Source organism: Triturus cristatus, chromosome 6 (genome assembly GCF_964204655.1).
Source record: "Triturus cristatus chromosome 6, aTriCri1.1, whole genome shotgun sequence".
Lineage (NCBI taxonomy): Eukaryota > Metazoa > Chordata > Amphibia > Caudata > Salamandridae > Triturus > Triturus cristatus.
Genome location: NC_140589.1, coordinates 786,631,004 through 786,653,872, shown reverse-complemented (window position 1 = coordinate 786,653,872; position 22,869 = coordinate 786,631,004). Strand labels below are relative to the sequence as shown.

At 47.5% G+C, this 22,869-nt stretch overlaps 1 protein-coding gene across 6 annotated transcripts in view; it reads right to left on the bottom strand.

Moving 5' to 3' along the window:
* The window catches only part of AK9 (adenylate kinase 9), a 1,219,082-nt gene that overhangs the window by 42,658 nt on the left and 1,153,555 nt on the right, over nucleotides 1-22,869 (bottom strand). For all 6 annotated transcript variants that reach the window (XM_085611347.1, XM_085611348.1, XM_085611351.1 and 3 more), the window contains 2 exons: nucleotides 3,159-3,257; nucleotides 2,977-3,079 (listed from right to left, as the gene is read on the bottom strand). In XM_085611347.1, coding sequence (XP_085467473.1) covers nucleotides 2,977-3,079; nucleotides 3,159-3,257 — 202 coding nt within the window. The remainder of the gene's footprint in view (nucleotides 1-2,976; nucleotides 3,080-3,158; nucleotides 3,258-22,869) is intronic.

The window sequence follows — 22,869 nt, the reverse complement described above, 5'->3', positions numbered from 1 at the left end:
ATTAGGAAAATGATTACTGATGCTGAGAGGATATTTCTCCTCCTAACTCTTTCTTCAGTTCACGTTTCACCCTTCTTACCTCCTTTCCTCTGCATGAATGGATCCATACCACATAATGTACCTTAGCTAATTTAATGCCACCATCTCAACGCCCTTAAGTAAAATCCTAAGATCCTCTCTAAAGAGGGTCTTCCTCCCTGAAGAATTTAAAGAGTCAATTTCCTTCCTCTCTTAAAAAACAGGCTTTTGCATAGACAATTCCTCGAATAACCACCAAACATCTGTGCTACTTGATTCAGTTAAGCTACTGGAAAACAATCTTACAAAGCACATTTCAGCCTTCTTTGAAGATAATTAGGTCTTGGACATTGCAGAAGCTGGGTTCCGTCCAAAAAGGAGTATAGAGGGAGTATTGGTGTTCGTTCTGGATCACCTTTGCATGGCAGCAATGTCTCAAATGTCAATGTTCTGAAATTATTGCATTCATCTGTGGCATTTGACACTGTTGACCATAAACTCCTGCTGGGAAGACTCTTTAGATTCTGCCATGAAGCAATGGGGCAGATTTTTAAACATTTCACCCAATACAATGTAGCAAGACAACTTGCTGCACTACACCACATGAAAGGGAGAGGGCTAGAATGTGCCATAGCTATCAAGATATGGCACAATCATGTCCTCTGACTGCCCTGGTGCACAATCTGCAGCTTAGAGCCATCATAGACACACTTGTGCCATGGAGCAAGGGTGCCTGCATTACAGGCTTGATTGCTTTTGTGCAGGAAGGGACACCTTCCTGGACAAAAAACATCCTTGGAGTTTTTTTCCTGAATTCTGCAGGCACACTTGTGTCACCTCTGGTGAGAAGGTGTACAATTCTGTTGCATTCCTAGATCTACCAGTGTTGGGAAATCTGGGAATGCTTCACAGTACTTGGGTGAGTCGTGGGAACACCCACGCTCCACCCATGTAACACCCCCACCCCGTATAGTAAAGCAAGGCAGTGGCTTGCGATGCCTTGAGATACTCCAGATTTACCAACCGACGCAGGGGCACACGAGCTGGCCTTGCGCGGTTTGGTAAATCTCATTCTAGGTTTGGTGTCACTCTGTGTCCCATTGCATGTTGATAGGGTGACACAACACCTTAAGATATCTGGCCAAAGTGCCGAATTGGATTTGCTCTTTTCTTTCTAACTGCATACCAAAAGTGTATTCCCTCCCCCCAACTTACAATGCTACTTCCATTTCTTGTGAGTACCCCAGAGATCTCCCTGAACATCCACTTTTTTTTAACATCTATGTTCCACCACTGGCTGCCCTTATCCACCTCTGTGTCTCCAACCATGCATATCTGATACCAACATTGTGTGGAAGCTGGAGAACGGTGTGCACCCTGCCTTCCAGAACTGCATGTTGGAAGCCAGGCAATGAATAGGAAACAGCGGGTTGAAATGAAATTAAAATCAGAGAAAAGCGAAATTCTGTGGCTGCACCCCATAGCTATGGCCCATTGCCCCACCCAAATTAAAACAATTAAACCTCTAAGGGTAAAGATTGATGATTGCCTCTAATGGGACAATCAAGTCTCCACGGTGGTCTCAATCTACATGTTCCAACTTTAAAAGCTGAAAGGATTACTTAACCCTTAAGGCCCCTTCCCCGCTGTTATATTCCCGAGTTAGGTCCATGTAGTGAAGCAGCTTATTTCTTACATTGTCCTCACAAATAACATTTCCAGCTGTTACCTTTTGCACATATTTGCATTCACGACAATGTTAGATTAGTTTCTCTGAACCTAAACCTGTTTTACGTCTAGCTTCACACAACATTATCGCAACGCCCTGAACATCATGTACAAGTTTTCTTTCCGCACTATGTAAAAATGTCTTCACTATCTTCATCCACGGGGAGACAGGGCTATCTACATATGCATAACATCACTAATCTATGCGCACATCGCAAGGCTGCTTTCTATTATAAAAGATGAGCATCCCGATAGATTAGCAGAGAAGGTACCTCCGCTGACACTGAGGGTCCTTGCATGCTGACAGATCACCACGCAGTGGTCTGACCTCTCTTGAGGGGTGTCCAGTTCGCGACCAAGACAGGGTCCTTCACTCTATCCCATCAGGTAATGGGGTTGGATTGTCCCTTGGGGCGATTCTTGGCTCTAAACCTACACCCTCTCTAGATACACTTGGAGTAGGGTCCACATAGTAGGCGTACACTAGATTACTATCCTGTTTATATGCCTGCATATATACATGGTTCAGCACCATGGTAGAACTATAGCTACTATTTACGCTTTTGGTGCTTGTAATCATGTTTATCTGTTTCTGTCTACTAATCATTGCAGCACATGTATTTTATGCAATAATAATGTTGGTTCAATACATATTATTGAAAATGTCCCACAGTGTATTCTCTCTAAGAATAAGTAAGCATGAGTGACTGAGTGAAAGGTTCTGTACTGCTTCCAAGATCCCTGAGTGGTCAGGGTTGTCATGTTCAGTGGTTGCCAGAAACTATTTGCTCCCTAGTAGGGTAGGAGGGCTTACGGTGGTACTGTGAGCTAGCTGGTCTATGGGCCCACATATCCTGCAGGGGGTGTTCGCAATCAGTCTTGACACCAAGCCCTTAGTCTAAGTTGTCCAAACAATGCGCAGGTCCTACGGATTGGTAGGAACTTCACAACATCACCCCAACCAGAATGCCATAATATGGACTTTTACAGAGTCCGACATTGTGAAGATAAACCATCTACAAAGGGAAAACTATCCGCAAAAGGAATAGTGTATACTAATAAAGAGATAAAGCTCAATTCTTAACACAGTCAATGGTCTGTTGGGATATACAAAAAACAGAGTGACTTACAGCTCCAGCAGCTCGGCGGCCGAAATTTTGCACATGGCCCACTGAATCGGTGAGTTAGCATTCACACTTAATAGCCTTCTGACATATTACATTTACTAACCTGCTCCAGATATCCAGATAAAGGAAGATAGCTAAGCAGTATTGGTTCCTTTTTCGGTGGGAGTTTATTGGGAAGCGACTGATTCCAGTATTTCTCTGGTAACCTGCAAAAGAGAATCTAATAAGAACCTAGAAAAAACGAAATTCAGAACAATAAAAGAATATATTCACTTGAGAACTCACCTCATGAACTTCTGAAGCTTTTCCTCACTTTCAAAAATGAATATTTTGTCTCGATACTCTACAGCATGTTCAATGTGACCCGGTACAAGTGCCTCGTACCTTAACAAGAAACAGAGCACAAGTTAGTAATTGTATTGACTCCTATATTGTAGGTTTTAGTCACATGGCCTCCATTCTCATTAATTATTTCACTGGGAGAGGGAGGATCCTGAACAACTTTTCACTGGAGGGCTGTTCCTTTAAGAAAATGTTCGAGCCAAGTGCTGCCTTTATTTACATTAACCTAAGCCCAAAAATGTCGCGACTGTGACTTCCATAGCTTTTGTTCTTTCTACGGTCATAACAGAAGCCAAATGCACTTACAGGTAAAGAAAGGTTAGCCAGTTGGGCCAATAAACACAATTCAAACAGTCAGAGAGCACATAAAAATAAAGTATAAATTGTATTGAATTGCAATATGCGATATTATGAGTAAAACAACGAAGTGATAAGAAGTGCTCAGTGAAGTAACATGTGGAGAAAGATCCAGAACAATTACATGTGAAGAAACAATTGACCTAAAGAATGGGTACATAAGCATTTTTTCATTAATTGAAAATGCCAGAAATAGCTCCGATTTTTGGGATCCCTAAAAGTTGGTATCTTTCACTTGACATAGTCAGTGTTTTGACCAGGACACAAACCATTTTGTCATCATCAGGACAAAGTAATTAATTTTTGCTTCTGAGGAAAGTATCTAAATAATAAACATTGGGGTATTTAAGACAAGTGCAACGGTGAAGTGCTTAGTGGTCCTCTACATAAAAATATGTCGTAGGCATGCACCGTTGCAGGTAGTATAAGTCCTGCATAGAATTTATTGAGCCATCCGTAAGGGTCACAAATATTGCCACTGGTTAAAGAGGCATGATGAGCCACAAAAATACTTGGGTCGGATGAGGATTATGCGCTTACTGTGTTCGCTATCAATTCAAATAAGAGGAAAAACGTGAAAGGGAACCACACACAACTGTGATGAGGCTCCCAAAGGATCACAAAAAGTGGGCACTGAGAGAAAGTCATATCACCCTACAAAGCACAAAATTACAAAAATTATTTTTTTGCATTGGTAAGAAAGGCTAGTTGTAGAAGGATAAGGGGAGGTGGTGGTATTTTTGAAAGTTCTAAAAGAAGCAAGCCACTATATGGCAAGTCGCAGCAGGGTCATTGGACAGTGAATGATACAAATCAGTCCTCCAACTGGAAGAAACTCTTATAATGTTTGCACTGGCTTTTAGGGGAGGACAGACCTAGCAAGTGCACACAACAAGAAAAGGCTCAGTTACTTACCAGAAATCTTCATTACTCTGAGTCATAGTCTTCTTCGCCACAGTCCTGCCCTACCTTGATGGTGGTAAGGGGAAATTGATGAATTTCATTTTCTTTTTTTTCTCACTTGTGATTTATAGGAAAAAGTATGGGTAAGCCCAAGTACTATAGTGAAGCAAGGGTGCATTCCTGTGCACTCAGCAAGGCGGAGATGACATTTTAGCAATATGAGTGCACAAGCTACGGAATAGCTTCTGTCAGGACTGTTGCGAGGAAGATGGACGAGGCACGTAATGCGACCAATACATGAATGATCAGATGGAAAGGGCTGGTACCATTTACATCTGGGTAAATCAAACTTGCTTTCCCCAATGGCAACCTAACTTTCAGGAAAGTATAATATATTATATAAACAGATATGCAAAAGAGGTTGAGCCAATATCCTACCGCACCTGACCCTACTATGGCAAAGTTTTATTGGAGAATATGAATTATTGAAATTGTGTATGGAACATCATGAGTTCTGTGTTGAATTACTATGAATAAGAAGTAAAATGGTTTATTGAAAAAGGGTACTGAACCATTGCAATTGATAATATAATATGTAGACCAGCTCAGCTAGGCCTTTCACACATCTCTATTACACTCTCTATTTCCGTTGGGTAATCCAGATACTTTGGCTGCCATGGTTTGATTTGTTTATCTCCAAGTAGGATACAGTCCTCATGGAACAGGTGGGGCTACAGGGGAAGGGTGCTCCGAATAAGTGGCCTTCTGCATAAAATGATCCAGGATCTCTGCAAGAATGTCTAGTAATGTACATAATTTTGGAACATTTTGCAAATAAGTGATCATTTAAAGTGCTGCATATGCGCTATTGTGACCCCGATCAAGTTGCTTATTTTCTGAGGAATGGTTTTATTATTGGCCTATGAGGTTGAACCCTCCACTGGTTCCAGTACATGCATTCCCAGGAAGATAGATAACTATTATGGAATTAAGCTCTAAGCCTTAAACCTCTGCTTTAACCTGTTTTTTCATTACCCACTGCAGCTATGAGACTTTCCCTTTATGTGGGATGCAAAGGTACACCTTCAGCTATAGGAATTAGCATCTCTGGCCTAGCTATTGGGTTGAGTATGTTTCCCAAATGCTCCTCCCTAGGTTTGATGGAAGCATACTTCAAGATACAGCCAGATAGGCTGATTCTGTTTCCAGGGCTGGGGTCTAAATGTTCCCTCTCAGTTTCACCTGAAGCAGGAAATGTTTCTTTCTGTATTTCATGTGCATGCCACATCTGATGAGGAAAGAGTTTTGCATATGTTGATGTGCAACATGTGTTCATAATTTACCGGTAGTAAACCAGACCTTTTCTGAGTCTGGATTCATAATTCCTGAATAATAGCTCAGCAGACAAGGGCAAGGAACCATCCACAAATGTATGCTACGTCTTTTTCTTCTTCCACCACTTAAAAAAAAATCTATTTGCAAACATCCTCAGATCATCATTGTTTAAAAAACAATCTGATAGAAACATCTAGCTGCAGATTCCAGCCAGTCTGGATCCGGAAAAGAAGAAAAATAAATAAAGTTAAGGAATCTGCGGCTAGACTGTATCTCTACCAGATATTACGTAACCAAAGGTAAGTAACTTGTACTTTAAAGCATCAGCTTGCTAGATGTTGTGTTGTCTGTCTGGATCAAGACCATCTCTGTTGATTAATGATTAAAGAAATTATTTTAGAACATGATTGTTATGTGGTAAGTTGTCTCCTTTGGGACCATATACCTTAAATTTAAAGGTCTCCAAAATGTGCTCCCAATCCCAGAAGTGATGTGTCCAGGACTATTATTTGTATTGAGAGTACTAGGCAGAATGGAATCCTCATCAGATTGTGCTCACCATGGGCAAGTTGTAATGCGGTCACCAAAAATATCAATTTGTTCCACAATTCAGTGAGTGTCAACTCTATTGATCTCCCAGACACTCACGTGTAGTCTTGCATCTGGTACTATCTTCATGAACGAAGCCATTGAGCCCAGGAAGGATGACATCTGCCTTGCCATAGGCTTTTGGATTTACAACCATCTCTTATCCAAAGGATACACCTTTGCTTGTTTTGAGTCCAGGATCACTTCTGGATGCTGTATCCTTTAAGTCCAACTTGTTATAGTTCATGTAAACACCCAGTTACTCCATTATTTGAATTCTTGTCAAAAAATCTTGCAATGCTCTCTGCTTTGATCTGGTTTTCAGGAGCCAGTCATTCATATATGCATGCACAAGCAGTCCTATGTTCCTGAGATGCATAGTGACTACCACCATGCAATTCAAGAACATCCTTACTCTTGATTTTAGGTGGAATGGTAAGACTTTGAATAAGAATTGCTCTTATTGGTTGCACATTTTAGGAGCCTCCTCTGCTTGAAGATCTATTAAGCATATTAAATCCTCTAGATAGATCGGGGGAAGATCTGACATATAACTAACGAACAAGTTACTTACCTTCGGTAACGCTTTTTCTGGTGGATACAGTATCTGCCTGTGGATTCCTCACCTTGTGAATATCCCCTGCGCCAGCAACATTCGGAAACTTTTGTAGCAGTCCACGCCGATGGGGTCGAAGATGACGTCACAGAGGCACGGCTCCGCTCGCGACTCCACTGACGTCACCGGCTCCATAAGAAGACCTCCTCGGCGTGATGACGTCAGTTCCGCCCCTTTTTTCCGTGCCTTCGAGGCACACGGACGGACTGACAGCAATATGTACATAAACAGCATACACAGTACACAATATGCATATCAACACACACAGTGTGGAAAAGAAACATCAAAGCACTAGAAATAACCCAATGTCCTTGACAGTCATAAATACATTTGAAATCATCAATAGAATTACCGTCATAGAGTCACTGGAATAGAAGGATGGACAACGGGGAGGCGGGTGGGTCAGTGAGGAATCCACAGGCAGATACTATATCCACCAGAAAAAGCGTTACCGAAGGTAAGTAACTTGTTCTTCTGATGGATACATCTGCCAGTGGATTCCTCACCTTGTGAATAGATTCCACAGCAGTCCCCGCTCCCGGAGGAGGGTGTCCATCCCCCTATACCAGAAAATCCTGAAGGACGGAACGGGCAAAATGTCCGTCCCTCCTCACCTCAGAATCTAAACAATAATGTTTTGCAAAGGTGTGAAGGGAGGCCCAAGTTGCCGCCCTACAAATGTCCTCCACAGGAACACCCCTAGACAAAGCAGAGGTAGAAGACTTTGCTCTAGTGGAATGAGCTCTTAAACCCTCCGGAGGCTCCTTACCAGCTAGGGAGTAGCAGATCTTGATGCATAGCACAATCCATCTTGAAAGGGTGCGCTTGTGCACCGCACGACCCTTTCTGCAGCCAGCAAAGCCCACAAAGAGCTGGTCATCAATCCTGTAGTCCTTAGTCCTGTCCAGGTAAAAGCTCACCGCCCTCTTTGGGTCCAAGCGGTGAAGTCTCTCCTCCTCCTTGGAAGGGTGAGGGGGAGGATAAAAGGTAGGAAGGGTAATGGACTGCCCCAGATGGAAGGGAGTTACCACCTTAGGCAAAAACGCAGCCCTGGTCCGGAGAACCATTCGTTCAGCATGCACAGTCAAGAATGGGGGTTTTGAACTAAGAGCTTGAAGCTCACTTACTCTCCTTGCCGAAGTGATAGCAACGAGGAAAACCGTCTTAAAAGACAACAGCCTCAAGGGACACTTATGTAAGGGCTCGAAAGGAGAACCCATAAGATAAGTCAGTACAAGGTTTAAGTCCCACTGAGGTACAATAAAGGGAGTAGGAGGAAATTTATTCGTAAGGCCCTTGAGAAACCTAAGCACAATAGGTGATTTAAATAAGGACGGCTGATCCGGCAGGCATAGGAAAGCCGACAAAGCAGATAAATATCCCTTTACAGTAGCCACAGCAAAGCCTTGCTGAGCAAGAGAAAGAGCAAACTGCAGAATGTTAGACAAACGAGCCTTCAAGGGATCAATCGACCTCTCTCCACACCAGAGAACGAACTTAGACCACCTATAGGAGTATATGGATTTGGTGGAGTGTCGCCTGGCCGATAAAATAACATCCACCACATCTGGCGGGAGAGAGAAAGAATTCAGGTTGCCCCGTTCAATCTCCAGGCATGAAGGTGTAAGCTCTGGAGGTGGGGGTGTAGAACCTGCCCCTCCGACTGCGAGAGGAGGTCTGCCCTCAGAGGGAGACGGAGCGGAGGGCACGAGGAGAGGTGGAGAAGATCTGTGTACCACACCCTTCTTGGCCAATCCGGGGCGATCAATATAACTTGGGCCCGGTCTTGGCGAACCTTCCTCAGAACCCGAGGAATCAAGGGTATGGGAGGAAACGCGTAAAGGAGTCGTGAGCCCCAACTCAACTGAAACGCGTCCCCCAACGCCCCCTGCATCGGATACTGGAGACTGCAGAATGACAGGCAGTGCGCGTTCTTGAAAGTGGCAAACAGATCCACCCGAGGAGTTCCCCACTTCCGAAAGACGTGACAAACTACCTCCGGATGGAGCCTCCACTCGTGGTCGGCGGAGAACTGCCGACTGAGACTGTCCGCACGTACGTTCAGCACCCCGGCCAGATGATTTGCCATCAGACAAATCTGATGGTCCCGAGCCCAGGACCAAAGACGCAGGGCCTCTCTGCATAGACAAAGAGACCCCACTCCTCCCTGCTTGTTTATATACCACATCGCGGTAGTGTTGTCCGTCAGGACCTGAACAGACTGACCGCGAAGGGAAGGGAGGAAGGCCTTGAGCGCCAAGCGTATCGCCCGTAACTCCAGAAGGTTGATGTGAAGCAACCTTTCCTCTGGAGACCAAAGACCCTTGATCTCCAGATCCCCCAGATGCGCACCCCACCCTAAGGTGGATGCATCCGTTATCACTGTGGTCACCGATGGAGGTAGATGAAAGGGCCTTCCTTGAGACAGATTGCCCTCCACGCTCCACCAAGATAGATCCGCTGCAGCTTCTCTGGAGATCCTCACAGACTCCCTGAGATCCCCTTTGTGCTGATACCACTGCTTGCGGAGGCACCACTGGAGCGCCCTCATGTGCCAGCGTGCATGGTTGACCAACAGTATGCAGGAAGCGAACAGACCGAGCAGGCGAAGGACCTTCAGAACTGGAACAACCGCTCCGCTGAAAAACAAAGGAATCATTTCCTGTATGTCGAGAATCCTTTGAGGAGGAGGGAATGCTCGACACACAGTAGTGTCCAGTACCGCACCTATGAACAGGTTGCGCTGAGAGGGCACCAGGTGAGATTTGGGCATGTTGATCGAAAAAACCCAATCTGTACAACAGCCGAGTTGTATCCTGCAGATGACACAGCACCTTCTCCGACGACTCCGCCTTGATCAGCCAGTCGTCCAAATAAGGGAAAACCGAAATTCCCGATCTTCTGAGATGGGCTGCCACCACTGCCATCACCTTTGTGAAGACTCGAGGTGCCGAAGTAAGACCAAACGGGAGGACCGCAAACTGATAATGTTGCGACCCTACCGTGAAACAGAGATACTTCCTGTGCGACTTCAGAATGGGGATGTGAAAATACGCATCCTGCAAGTCGAGCGACACCATCCAGTCCTCCTGATTCAGCGCCTGAAGAACCTGCGCAAGGGTGAGCATCTTGAACTTTTCCTGTTTCAGGTAAAAGTTCAGGATTCTGAGGTCTAGTATCGGACGCAATCTGCCGTCCTTCTTCGGGATCAGAAAATACCGGGAGTAGCATCCCTGACCCCTCTCCTGCTCCGGAACCACCTCCATCGCACCTTTCTGAAACAACTTCAGGACTTCTTCCTGCAGGAGAAGACGGTGGTCCTCCGAGCAAGCACCCTGGCAAGGAGGGTAAATTGGAGGGAATTCCCGAAAGGGAAGGGCGTACCCATGTTCTACAAGATCCAGAACCCAGAGATCTGTAGTTACAGACTCCCAATCTTGCAGAAAATGGGTAAGCCGGCCCCCCACAGGACCAACATGATCCGGAATGTCGAATCTAGGGCTGTTTTGCGGTGGTGGGAGGGGCTGAGGAAGAGGAAGAGGAGTAGGAGAGTTGACGGCCACGTGAGCGACCTCTAAGTCTTCCTCTATATCCCTTGGAGCTTTGCTGCTGCTGCTGCTGCTGCTGGGCTGGTCTATAAGAACGAAAACTCGCCCTTCCAAAACCTCTGTACCTCTTGAAAGTACCTCTCGGCTGGGATTGAAGGCCCAACGACCTAGCCGTAGCCTTACTCTCTTTGAAGCGCTCGAGAGCAGCATCAGCCTTCTTCCCAAACAGACCAGACCCATCAAAAGGTAAGTCCAACAAGGTCGACTGGACATCCGAAGAAAATTCGGAGGACTTAAGCCATGCACCCCTCCTGGTGGCAACTGAAGACCCCATGACCCTGGCAACTGAGTCTGCTGTATCCAAGCCACTCTGTATAACCTGGCGAGCAGCCGCCTGGGCATCCGACAGTACTTCACTGAAGCCTGCCCTATCCTCCTCCGACAGCTTCGGTGCCAACTTTTTAGCTGAATCCATAAGCGCATGGATATAGCGCCCCAATATACAAGTCGCATTAGAAGACTTTAATGCCATACTGGCTGAAGAAAAGACTTTCTTGGCTGATTGGTCTACCTTCTTGGCCTCTCTGTCCCCTGGGACCTGAGGAAACGCACCTTTTGAACGTCCAGAACAAGCAGCCTGAACGACCAGACTTTCAGGTGAAGGGTGTGATGACAAAAACTCAGGATCCCCCGGAGCCACCCTATATCTCCTTGCAACCACCTTGGACACCGCAGGAGCCGAAAAAGGCTTGCGCCACACATCCAACACAGGCTCCAATATTGCTTCATTAAAAGGCAACAGCGGCTCTGACACCGCAGTTGGAGAGTGCAACACCTCAGTCAAGATATTGGACTTGAACTCAACAGATGGCAATTGAAGGTCCAACAACTCTGCAGCCTTTCTGATTACAGCATGATAAGGTGCCGCGTCTTTAGAAGGTTCATCTGAAGGAGGAGTGATCTCCCACTCCGGAGACAAATCCAACCCACTTGCCTCCTTCAACTCGTCAAACACCTCATCGGATTCGACCAATTCTCCCTCTTCAGCCTCATCCATAAGATAGCGCCTCTCCTCCAGCACTCTCTGCGCCTCCCTCCTGGAACGGATCCGCACCTGCGGCGTCGGCGGCGCCGTGATCGAATCCGACGGCGCCGGCAGAGGCGTCGAACGCGGATCAGCTGGAGCAGCCGGCGTCGAACGAGGTCGAGTCGGCGCCGGTGAAGAGGGAAGCGGCGTCGATGTTTTCGGCGCCGGCATCTGCCAAGACGGCGTCGCTGGGAAGAAAGGCATAAACGGTGCTTGAGGATAAACCTGCGGCACTCCCAGATTAAAAGCCATCGGACCCATCGGACCCATAGGTGCACCAGAGGAATACATGGCCCGTGAGAACACCCCATACATCGCATTGAGATACTGCGAGGGGTCCTGACCTGGATTAGGGAAAGCCGGATACTGGTCAGGTAACACCGGACTCGGGCCTGCCGGCGCCGACGGTGGAACTTGCGGCGTCACAGACTCACCCGGAGCCTGATCATCCTCATCCTGGGCCGGAGTCGGAGACGGAGCCGAAGGACCTGCAGGACCTGGAGAAGCCATCGGCGCCGGAGAGGACGCCGGCACCGGCGAATCAGCCGGAGCCGGAGAAAACACAGGAGAAGGAGCAAGAGGTGAAGCCGGGACAGGAGAAGGAGACACTGACTCCCTTCGACGCCGAGCAGGTGATTTAGACTTCGACGTCGAGGCCTTATGATGAGACGAATGCCTCCTTTTCTTCTTATGCTTCTTGCTCTTTGAAGCACGTCCCGAAGTCGACTTGGAAGCCGACCTCGACCTCGACCTGGATCTTCTTCTACCTCTTTTCTCCTTTCTCTTCATCCGGGCGATAAAGAGCTTTGCCTCTCTTTCCTTAAGAGCCTTCGAGCTCATCTTCCTGCAACACGAACATCCTTCAACATCGTGGTCCGATGACAAACACCAAACGCAGTCGTCATGCGGGTCAGTGATGGACATGTGTTTGCCACATTCATGGCAAGGCTTGAAACCAGACTTCCTTGCCGACATTCTCGAAGAAAGACAGAGAAACTTCGGAATAAACACAAAGTAACAGGTAAAGCTACCAGTAACGATTCCCGAAATCCGTTGGCGTCGTCGGCGCGGAAAAAAGGGAACTGACGTCATCACGCCGAGGAGGTCTTCTTATGGAGCCGGTGACGTCAGTGGAGTCGCGAGCGGAGCCGTGCCTCTGTGACGTCATCTTCGACCCCATCGGCGTGGACTGCTACAAAAGTTTCCGAATGTTGCTGGCGCAGGGGATATTCACAAGGTGAGGAATCCACTGGCAGATGTATCCATCAGAAATTTGGATCCTTTCTTTTTCTACCCATTTGTTTGTAGTTCTTAAATCCGGAATGGGTCTATACTCCTCCTTCTTTACGCATCTCTTCTTGACCAAGAATTACCTCGAGTTTATGCCTTTGTTGCTCTGTATAATCTAAATTGTTTATGTTGCTTTATTTCTGAAAGGTCTTACTTCATTTCTGAGACAATCTCAATGGGAACAGTTTGTAGGTACTGATGGCACCACTGGGGCTGAAGTTTTGAGCTAGAGAACATAGACATTTTTCACAGTAGAAACACCCAGTTACTACTTTAAATGGCTTGTCACTCATTTATGTGTGCCAATTTGCTTCCCCCCATCGGAAATTATAATAAAGAGGATGGACAGTAGGAAAATGAGTTACTTACCTGTAACTACGGTTCTCCAGTATTGGTATCTTTCATATATTCACATGCTTGAATCATCCCCGTCGTTGTAGTGGGAGTCCCACGGTGTACATATAAAAGCAGGAGATAAAATGACCATAGGCTACCATGCAATGAAAAGTCAGTGCAATAGCCTATCTAACTTCTTTTGTAAAAAAGAACCAAATCCAACCAATAGCCAATCAGGCGACTGCACCTTCTAGAACAATCCCAAGAGAGGCTAGGTTCCTCAGATTTTCCAGCACAAATGTGCAATTATAAACCTTAGAGAATAAAGGAAGCCTCTCCGGGGAGGAGGGTGGGTCGCATGTGAATCTATGAAAGATAGCAATACTGGAGAACCTTAGTTACAGGTAAGTAACTCATTTTCTTCTCTAGTATTGGATCTTTCATAGATTCACATGCTTGAATCAGAGTAGTTAGCAGTTTTGTAAACAAGTATGTTTTATAGTACTGTAATATAAACCTTTGTACCTTAGAGGATGGTGGGTTATAACATACATGCTAATATAAACCTTAATGAGATAGTACTTAACAACATATCAATTATATAAACATATAAAAGCATATAGAAATATACAGATGTCTATATACAAGATAAAAAAAAGAACATAGAGGCTTACCTTATTGAAATAGATGACGCAGGACTGCCTGTCCCACTGCTGCTTCGCTATAAGTTGCCATGTCCAGGCAATAGTGCCGCATGAAGGTATGAGTATTCTTCCAGGTAGCGGCACAGTAAATCTTGTCCAGCGGGACACCAGCAAGAAGAGCAGCTGAAGAAGACACTGCTCTTGTGGAATGCGCCTTGGTCTTGGTTGTAAGCGGTTTACTCCGCCTTTGAATGGCACAATTGAATAGTGGCAGCAATCCACCGTGCAACAGTCCTTTTTGTAACAGCAGATCCTAGTTTAACAGGTCCATATGATACTAGGAGTTGATCCATTTTGCACAGATGCTTTGTCCTTTGCAAATAAAACTTAAGGCACCTTTTTACATTTAGAGAGTGAAGAGATTTCTCAGCCGGAGATGAAGGATGTGGAAAAAAGGTGCGCAGAAGTACAGGTTCATTAAGGTGAAACTGGGATAGAACCTTTGGAATAAATCTAGGATTTGTCCGTAACATTACGTAATCCTCTGTGAAACGCAAGCAGGGTTCTTTATTGGAGAAAAAACCTGAATTTCACTTACTCGTCGGGCAGAAGTAAGTGCGAGAAGTAGAGCCACCTTCCATGAGAGAAATTTGAGCTCTATTTTGTGGATCAGCTCAAAAGGTGGAAAAACGCTGTTTGACTGTAAAGTCAATTAAAGAGAAATAGACAGATTACACTTTTTTTAAGGGATCCTGACAGAAGTGTGTGGCAGGATAAGCTGGAGATAAGTATCGCCTGCAACTCCAAAAGGTTGATGTGAAGCAATCTTTCCTCTGGAGACCAAAGACCCTTGATCTTCGAGTCCCCCAGATGCGCACCCGACCCTAAAGTGGATGCATCCGTTATCACTGTGGCCACCGATAGAGGTAGATGGAAGGGCTTTCCATGAGACTGATTGCCCTCCACGCTCCACCAAGACAGATCCATTGCAGCTTCTCTGGAGATCCTCACAGACTCCCTGAGATCTCCATTGTGTTGATACCACTGCCTGCGGAGGCACCATTGGAGCTCCCTCATGTGCCAGCGTGCATGGTTGACCAACAGAACGCAGGAAGCAAACACACCGAGCAGACAAAGGACCTTCAGGACTGGAACGACCGCTCCATTCTAAAACAAGGGAATCATTTCCTGTATGTTGAGAATCCTTTGTGGAGGTGGGAATGCTCGACACACAGTAGTGTCCAGTACCGCCCCTATGAACAGGTTGTGCTGAGAGGGCACCAGGTGAGATTTGGGCACGTTTATCGAAAAACCCAATTTGTACAACAGCTGGGTTGTAACCTGCAGATGATGAAGCACCTTCTCTGGCGACTCCGCTTTGATCAGCCAGTCGTCCAGATAGGGAAAAACTGGAATCCCCGATCTTCTGAGATGGGCTGCCACCACTGCCATCACTTTGGTGAAGACTCGAGGTGCAGTAGTAAGACCAAACGGAAGGACCGCAAACTGATAATGCTGCAACCCTACCGTAAAACGGAGATACTTCCTGTGCGACTTCAGGATGGGGATGTGGAAATACGCATCCTGCAAGTCGATCGACACCATCCAGTCCACCTGTTGCAGCGCTTGAAGAACCTGCGCAAGGGTGAGCATCTTGAACTTCTCATACTTCAGAAAAAGGTTCAAGATCCTGAGGTCCAGAATTGGACGTAGCCTGCCATCCTTTTTTGGAATCAGGAAATACCGGGAGTAGCATCCCTGACCCCTCTCCTGCTCTGGAACCACCTCTATCGCACCTTTTTTTAGTAGTATAATGACTTCCTCCTGCAGGAGAAGAAGGTGGTCCTCCGAGCAAACACCTTGGCAAGGAGGGTAATTCGGAGGAAATTCCCGAAAGGGAAGAGCGTACCCATTTTCTACAAAATCTAGAACCCAAAGGTCTGAAGTGACCGATTCCCAATCTTGTAGGAAATGGGTAAGCTGGCCCCCCACAGGACCAACATGATCCAGAATGGTGGATCTAGGGCTGCTTTGCAGTGGTGGGAGGGAGGGAGGGAGGAAGAGGAAGAGGAGGAGGAGAGCTGCCGACCTCGAGCACGACCTCTAATCCTGCCCCTATAGCTCTTATACAGGGTGTTCTGTTGCTGTTGTTGCTGCTGCTGCTGGGGCTGCCTGTAGGTCCGAAAGGACGACCTGCCAAAGCCTCTGTATCTCCTAAAAGAACCCCTAGGCTGTGTATGCAGACCCAGAGATTTGGCCGTGGCTTTGCTTTCCTCAAATCTCTCTAATGCCGCATCAGCCTTTTAACCAAAAAGCCCAGAACCGTCAAAAGGCAGGTCCAGAAGCGTTGCCTGCACATCAGGAGAGAACTCAGATAATTTCAGCCAAGCACTCCTCCTTGTGGCGACCAAGGAGCCCATAATTCTGGCGACAGAGTCCACAGTGTCCAGGCCACTCTGGATAACCTGACGCGCAGCCGCCTGAGTGTCTGACAGCACTTCATTAAAGTTCTGCCTGTCCTCCTCAGATAACTTAGGAGCCAGCTGTTTAGCAGAATCCATGAGAGCGTGGATATAACGGCCCAAGAGACAGGTGGCTTTTGTTGACTTACTAGCCGAGGAGAAAACTTTCTTGACCGATTGGTCGAGCTTTTTAGCGTCTCTGTTACTAGGGACCTGTGAAAAGGCACCGGAAGACCTCTTAGAGCAAGCAGCCTGAACCACCAGACTTTCCGGAGAAGGATGGGAAGTAAGAAAGTCTGGATCACCTGGAGCCGCCCTGTACCTTCTAGCCACAGTTTTAGAAACCGTAGAAGCTGAAAAGGGCTTTCGCCATACCTCCAAGACTGGTTCAGTGATGGCCTCATTAAATGGTAGTAAAGGCTCTGTCACAGTGGAGGGAGAATGTAAAACCTCAGTAAGTATGTTAGGTTTGAATTCAGCAGTTGGCAGCTGTAAATCCAAAAGCTCCGCTGCTTTCCTAATGACCGTGTGGTAGGGAGCCACATCTTTAGAGGGAGTATAGGCTGGAGGAGTAATCTCCCACTTTGGTGACTAATCCAGGCCACTAGCCTCCTTCAATTCTTCCAACAAGTCATCAGACTCCATGAGCTCACCTTCTTCCATCTCTTCAACCTGGTACCTTTGCTCCTCCAGGACTCTTTGAGCTTCTCGCCTGGACCTAATCCTCAGGACCGTCGTCGGTGGCGCCGCAACCGACTCCGACAGCGCCGGAGCTGTCGTCGAACACGGATCCTGAGGAGCAGCCGGAGTCGAACGAGGTCGAGCTGGAGCCTGAGCAGATGGAAGCGGCGTCGATGTCCTCGGCGCCGGGAAATGCCAAAAACGGCATCGCTGGGAAAAAAGGCATAAATGGAGCCTGAGCGTAGGCTTGAGGAACCCCCAGATTAAAAGCCATTGGACCGAGGGGAGGAGCCAAGATGGCGACCGGAGCAGACGCTTGAGCGCCCGGCTCCGTCGGCCCTTGGCCTCGGACTATCATCCTGATTCCTATCCTCGCCGATTTTCGAGGTGCACCGTGTGCGACGACGCGCTGACCGCGCCGCCGCTTTCCCGGAGTCTTAGCCCGCCCGGATGCCGGAGTTCTTGGTGCCTTTGTTCTTCGCACTGGACCCCCGCTCTACTGTGGCCTTGGCCGGCCCCCTGGAAGCTCCGCAGTCACCGGACCCGCTGGCGCAAACCTGAGCCCCGCGGTCCCGATCCCGCCTCACACCACGGACTGTCGCCAGATGAGCCGGGGGAGAGAAGCCCGGACACCTCCTGCACCCTGCACATACGGGCTGGAGCTATAGGGTAAGCCCCGGTGTGGCGGGTCTTCTGGCCCGCTCTGTGGACCGCGCTGTGGGAGGCTGCAGACCCCCTTCTTCTATCGCCTAGTTGGCGGCACAGAGAGCCCGAGGGAGGGGAAGCGACTGTTGGCCTTCACCTGTTGCGGCGCAGACCTGATGGGAATTGCCTCCTTGTAACGACCCCCCCCTGGCCACTGCACCGTTCAGCGGTGGAACATGACGTTGATTGCCTGCCTGCTGCTGGGGGGGGATGCTCCGGTCTCGCCCGCTACCCGCCTCGCCCTCCCTCTACCAGACTCTAGCTCCACAGTGCCGTCCCGGATTGCTGCCGATGTGGGGGCGCAGCTTCTGCTGACATGCGGCTCCGTTCTGGCTGCCCTGCAGGACTTTCGTCTGCAATTGTGTGCTGGCTTACAAACACTGAGTGAGCGGTTCGACTCCATACTGTCGGCTGCGGGTCGGGAGCGCCCCGTTTGTTATCAACAAGACATGGGTCGGCCGGTGCTTCTGTCCTCTTGCGGGGCCGCAATGACTGTGTATAACCGTGCTACGCTGGCGTCTGCAACTGGCTTTCCCGGCATCCAGGATCAATCGCTCTCCTGCTCAATTGCGGATACTTTGTTTCCCCGTTCATCGCTGCCTGCCTTGTTGTTGCCTGCCCCACCGCGCCCGCAAGAGTATCCAGCTGAGCGACACCTGACGTCCTCGAGGAATCGTTCACGGCGGCCTACGGCTTCTGTTATGTGGAACTCGTGTACTTTACAGGCCAGGTCTGGATTTTATATGGTGCACAAGGGGACCTCAATAGCCGATCGGCGGCCATTTTGTGACTCTACTTCTCCATCTTCTCCCCAGCGGCCATATTGTCTTTGTCTGCACGGGATGCGGGGCCTTCATGTGGGGGTTGGTCTAATCTTAAGCCCGCGATCGGGCCAGGGCTAGGTTGAGTTATATCACCATGGTTTCACGGCTGGACTGGACTCGGACTGGAATTGTTTGCATATGTTGTGCGCACTCGTCGCGCATTGTCTGCCTTCATTTAAAATGCTGTGACACGTTATCTTCACACGATCGCTTTTGGGTATAGTGGGTTTTCAGTGTGTGGAGGCGTGGCTGGCCGGTGGTCCCGGGCGCTCCGAGGTTACGTGGGGCTCCTCCCCGCTTTCTTTCTTCTTTGTTTTCTTATTTTCTTCATTCTATTCCTACTTTCTCTCTTGTCTATATTTCGGGTTCATTGGGCGACAGGCACTATGCTGGGGGGGGGCAGGCCGTAGCCTCCGCATTGGTGTAGGGTGGGGGGGTAATTCACTGTTTTTTTAGTTCTATGGGCCTTTTTCTTCTATGTCTCTGCGCTATACTTGTTTCGATTCGGGGTCCGGGTGTGGGGTGGATTGAGTGGGGGCGGCTTTGGAGGGGTGCGTATTTACACACGTGACTATCCTGTTATCTAACTGCACCGCCTCACTGTCTGAGATTTTCTATGGTCGTTTTAATGATGCTGCTGCTCTCCTGTGTGGTGAAGCCATCTTGCGGACTCGAATCTCCTTGGTTCTATCCTTTACTGACTTTTTTCTCGAAAAAATTATTTTAAAAACCGTAAAATTAACCTTTACTTCTCCTTCCCCTTGTGTCAAGGATCTCTCCAGTGTATACCTCGTCAATCGTAGCTAAGCTTGATCATCAATGCACAAGGGATGTAATGTTTGCCTCAGTGCTTAACCGTATTGTGGCCGGCCGGATGGTTGTAGGCCCGTATTTGTTCTTTTCTATGCACAAATAAAGGTTTTTAAAAAAAAAAAAAAAGCCATTGGACCCATGGGACCCGAAGGTGCTCCAGAGGGGTACATCGCTCTCGTGAAGACGCCATACATTGCATTCAAATAATGCGATGGGTCTTGTCCCGGGCCTGGAAAGGGGGGATATGGCTCAGATTGAGGCATAACCGGACTCGGGCCGATCAGTCCCGACGGTGGAGCCAGCGGAGTCGAAGATTCATCAGGAGCCGGAGCTTCATCAACTGGAGCCGGAGAATGTGTCGGCGTCGGAGATGGAGCCGGAGAGTGCTCCGAAAAAGCCGCAGGCGAGGTCAGGCAAACAGGAGAAGCAGGAATTGAGACAGGAGAGGGAGAAATATAATCCTTACGACGTTGAGTAGGCAAAGTCGGTCTCGGAGCCGCTTCTTTATCCAAACGGTGTCGAGAACAATGCCTCTTCTTGTTTTTATGCTTCTTAGACTTAGAAGCATGTCCCGACATCGACCTCGACCTCGATCTTGGCCTCGATCTGGAGCATCTTCGACCTCTCCTCTCTTTTTTCATCCTTGCTATAAACAACTTAGCTTCTCTTTCTTTTAAGGCCTTAGTGCTCATCTTTCGGCAGCAAGAGCACCCCTCGACGTCGTGATCTGAAGACAGGCACCAGACACAGTCCTCGTGCGGATCCGTGATGGACATGTGCTTACTGCACTCTCTACAGGGCTTGAATCTGGACTTGTTCATCGACATCTTTGAACCAGAAGCAAGAAGAAAGAGAAACACCAGCAGAAACACAAAGTAACTAGCCAAAGCTATGGCGAGTCCCAGAAAACCGTTAGCGTCGACGGCGCGGAAAAAAGGGAAACTGACGTCATCACGCCGACGAGGTCCTCTTATGGATCCAGTGAAGTCAGCGGAGCCGTGAGCGGAGCCGTGCTTCTGTGACGTCGTCCTCGTCGGCGAGGAGAGCTACAAAAGTTTCCGCATGTTGCTGGCGCAGGGGATATTCACAAGGTGAGGAATCCACTGGCAGATGTATCCATCAGAAATTAAGAGTTAAACACACTTTTTAAATGTTCCCTATACTTTACCATAGGGAGAATTCACAATTGGGGAGGAGATCTCTGTATGGTAACGTGTAGGGAAAAGTAAAAAAGTTTAATTTAATTTCATTTTAAATATTTATTTTTAAATGTAGAACAAAAGAAAAATTCCTATAGCACTAGCAACTCAATCTTGAATGACATCTTTAATTAATGTAAACACATTGAATTAATCTTAAATTCTTTTTCTGAAGTTTAAAATAAAAACAAATTCCCAACTACAGTAAAAAAAAGTTTTTTTACTGTGCCATAATAATCATTAACAGTGATGCATAGAATTAATTAATAGTAAGTTGAGCATTTGTCCGTATAAATTATGTTATAATAATGTTTAAGTTTAAAAAGATGATAATATTTTATAATTAAATAATAAATATGTACTATTTTTAGACTTTTAACATTAAATTATATTTAACTAGTTTCAGCAATGTAATTAATTTTAATATTAATTCCTATGGGGTTTTATTTTAATCTCCTACCTCCATTATTTTCTAAGGGATGGTGTTGCCATAACAGTCGTTTCCTATGTGTGGGGCTGGACTTACTGGTGTTTTTTAGGTCTCGCCTAGCGTTGCAGTGCATACACTGCTCGCTTTGCGAGGCATGCAGTATATACTATAGTGGGGAAGCTTCGTGGAAGCTCCGCCCACTCTCTTCCTATCTTTTTGATTGGCTTAGATTCTAAATGCTGCCTTCTGATTGGTTTTAGGCTTGTTAGTCCCTCCACCTGACGGCCATGTTGTTATTTGTATCCTTCCCTGGCCATTGGCCTCTTCACTCCAACACTATTTTTCTTCCCAGTGTCCCCCCGTCCCCTCCCGCAGTCCATGACTTTTTGCCCCCCACTCCCGTTCGTGCCTTCTTCGACGCCCCCACTCCCGTTTTTAATGCAATAGGTCTCGCGAGTCCTATTGCATTCCAAATGATTGTTTGTTGTGGGATTGGCTGGGTGAGTTTGCACTCTTTTTTTGTGTCATGCGCTGCTGATGGCTTATTTTGCCTAACCCAAAGATGGCAGTCTCCAGAACACATGCGCAATACATAACTGCTACCGCCCATTTACAAACACGCCCCCTTCGTTCCACTGTGTTTCCAGACTTCAAGTCCTGGTCCACTTTTTCCCAGTCCATTGAGCATGCACACACATGGAAAGGAGGCCGGATGGATGCGAGCTCACTTTTTGCGGGAAACCTCCACCCTGTGTCCCCCACCTTGCGATGACGTCGGCTGTGGAGCGAGCGGGCGCAGTTTTAAAAGTTGTTGTGCTGGAGGTGCTACACTCTGTCAGAGTACTTGGCATCGGTAAGACTACATGTTTTTTTAAGTGGAAACGCTGGCATAATCTCACAAATTCTTGGGCATTCAGGAGACTGGCAAAAGCTTCAGAAAAGCCAGGAAGAGAAAATGACTCCTGAAAACATCGCCATAAAAATTTTCCTTCTGGAAAATTCCTAATATCGTTTGGTGTGTCCCTCGTGACTGTCCATGTGCATTTCTTTCCACATGCTATGTTAATGTCATACTCTCAGCAGACAGTGCAAGGCTAATCATTTAAGCCAGAGGGAGGTGGACCTGTGGCCCGCTGTGTGTGTGGTGTGGGAGGGGAGCCCTGTGGCCCTGTGTAGAGAAGATGCACGTTTTTTGGGCGAACTAGTATTTACTTACCCTAGGCGTGCATTCTCTTCCCCTTTGGTGAGGTTGAGCAGCAAGGGGGACTTGTGCTCTTCCTTGCATTATTAAGGGGCAGGGAGGTGTGCATTTTGCAGGGGTGCATTTTGCATTGTTATTTCCACAGGAAACATTTTTTGTGGTTTGGAAGAGCGTGTTGGTTGGTTCATGTGGGCTTTGCTTCGGGAAGATGCAGGGGGCTATCCCTGCACCCAGTGGTTTTGTTTGGTCGGCTGTTTACTATAGGGTGGCCAGTGCTCTTGCTGGATCGTGTCTCGGAGTTCTCGGGGTGCAGGAGAGTGAGTTTCAGGTGCTGCTGCGTGGCTTGTGTGCGTTGCGGGCCTGCTGTGGGTGCCTGGTGGCAGGACACTCGTTTGTTGTGGGGATTGGTGTTGGTGTGGTTTAGCCTGTTTCAAAGCTTACTTGCTGTATTTTTGGTGGATGAGAGGAATGGGAGTTGTGGTGAGAAGCTGGTTTGTTCAAGATCACACAGTTTAAGTCGTGAAACTATGACATTTCACTACCTCAAAGCTGTATTGTCTGTGCGCTGATGGCCCCTTGTGCTTCTAAGCTGTGATAGACGAGTGTTCTTTTGAAAAGGTCAGCCACTTCCTTCT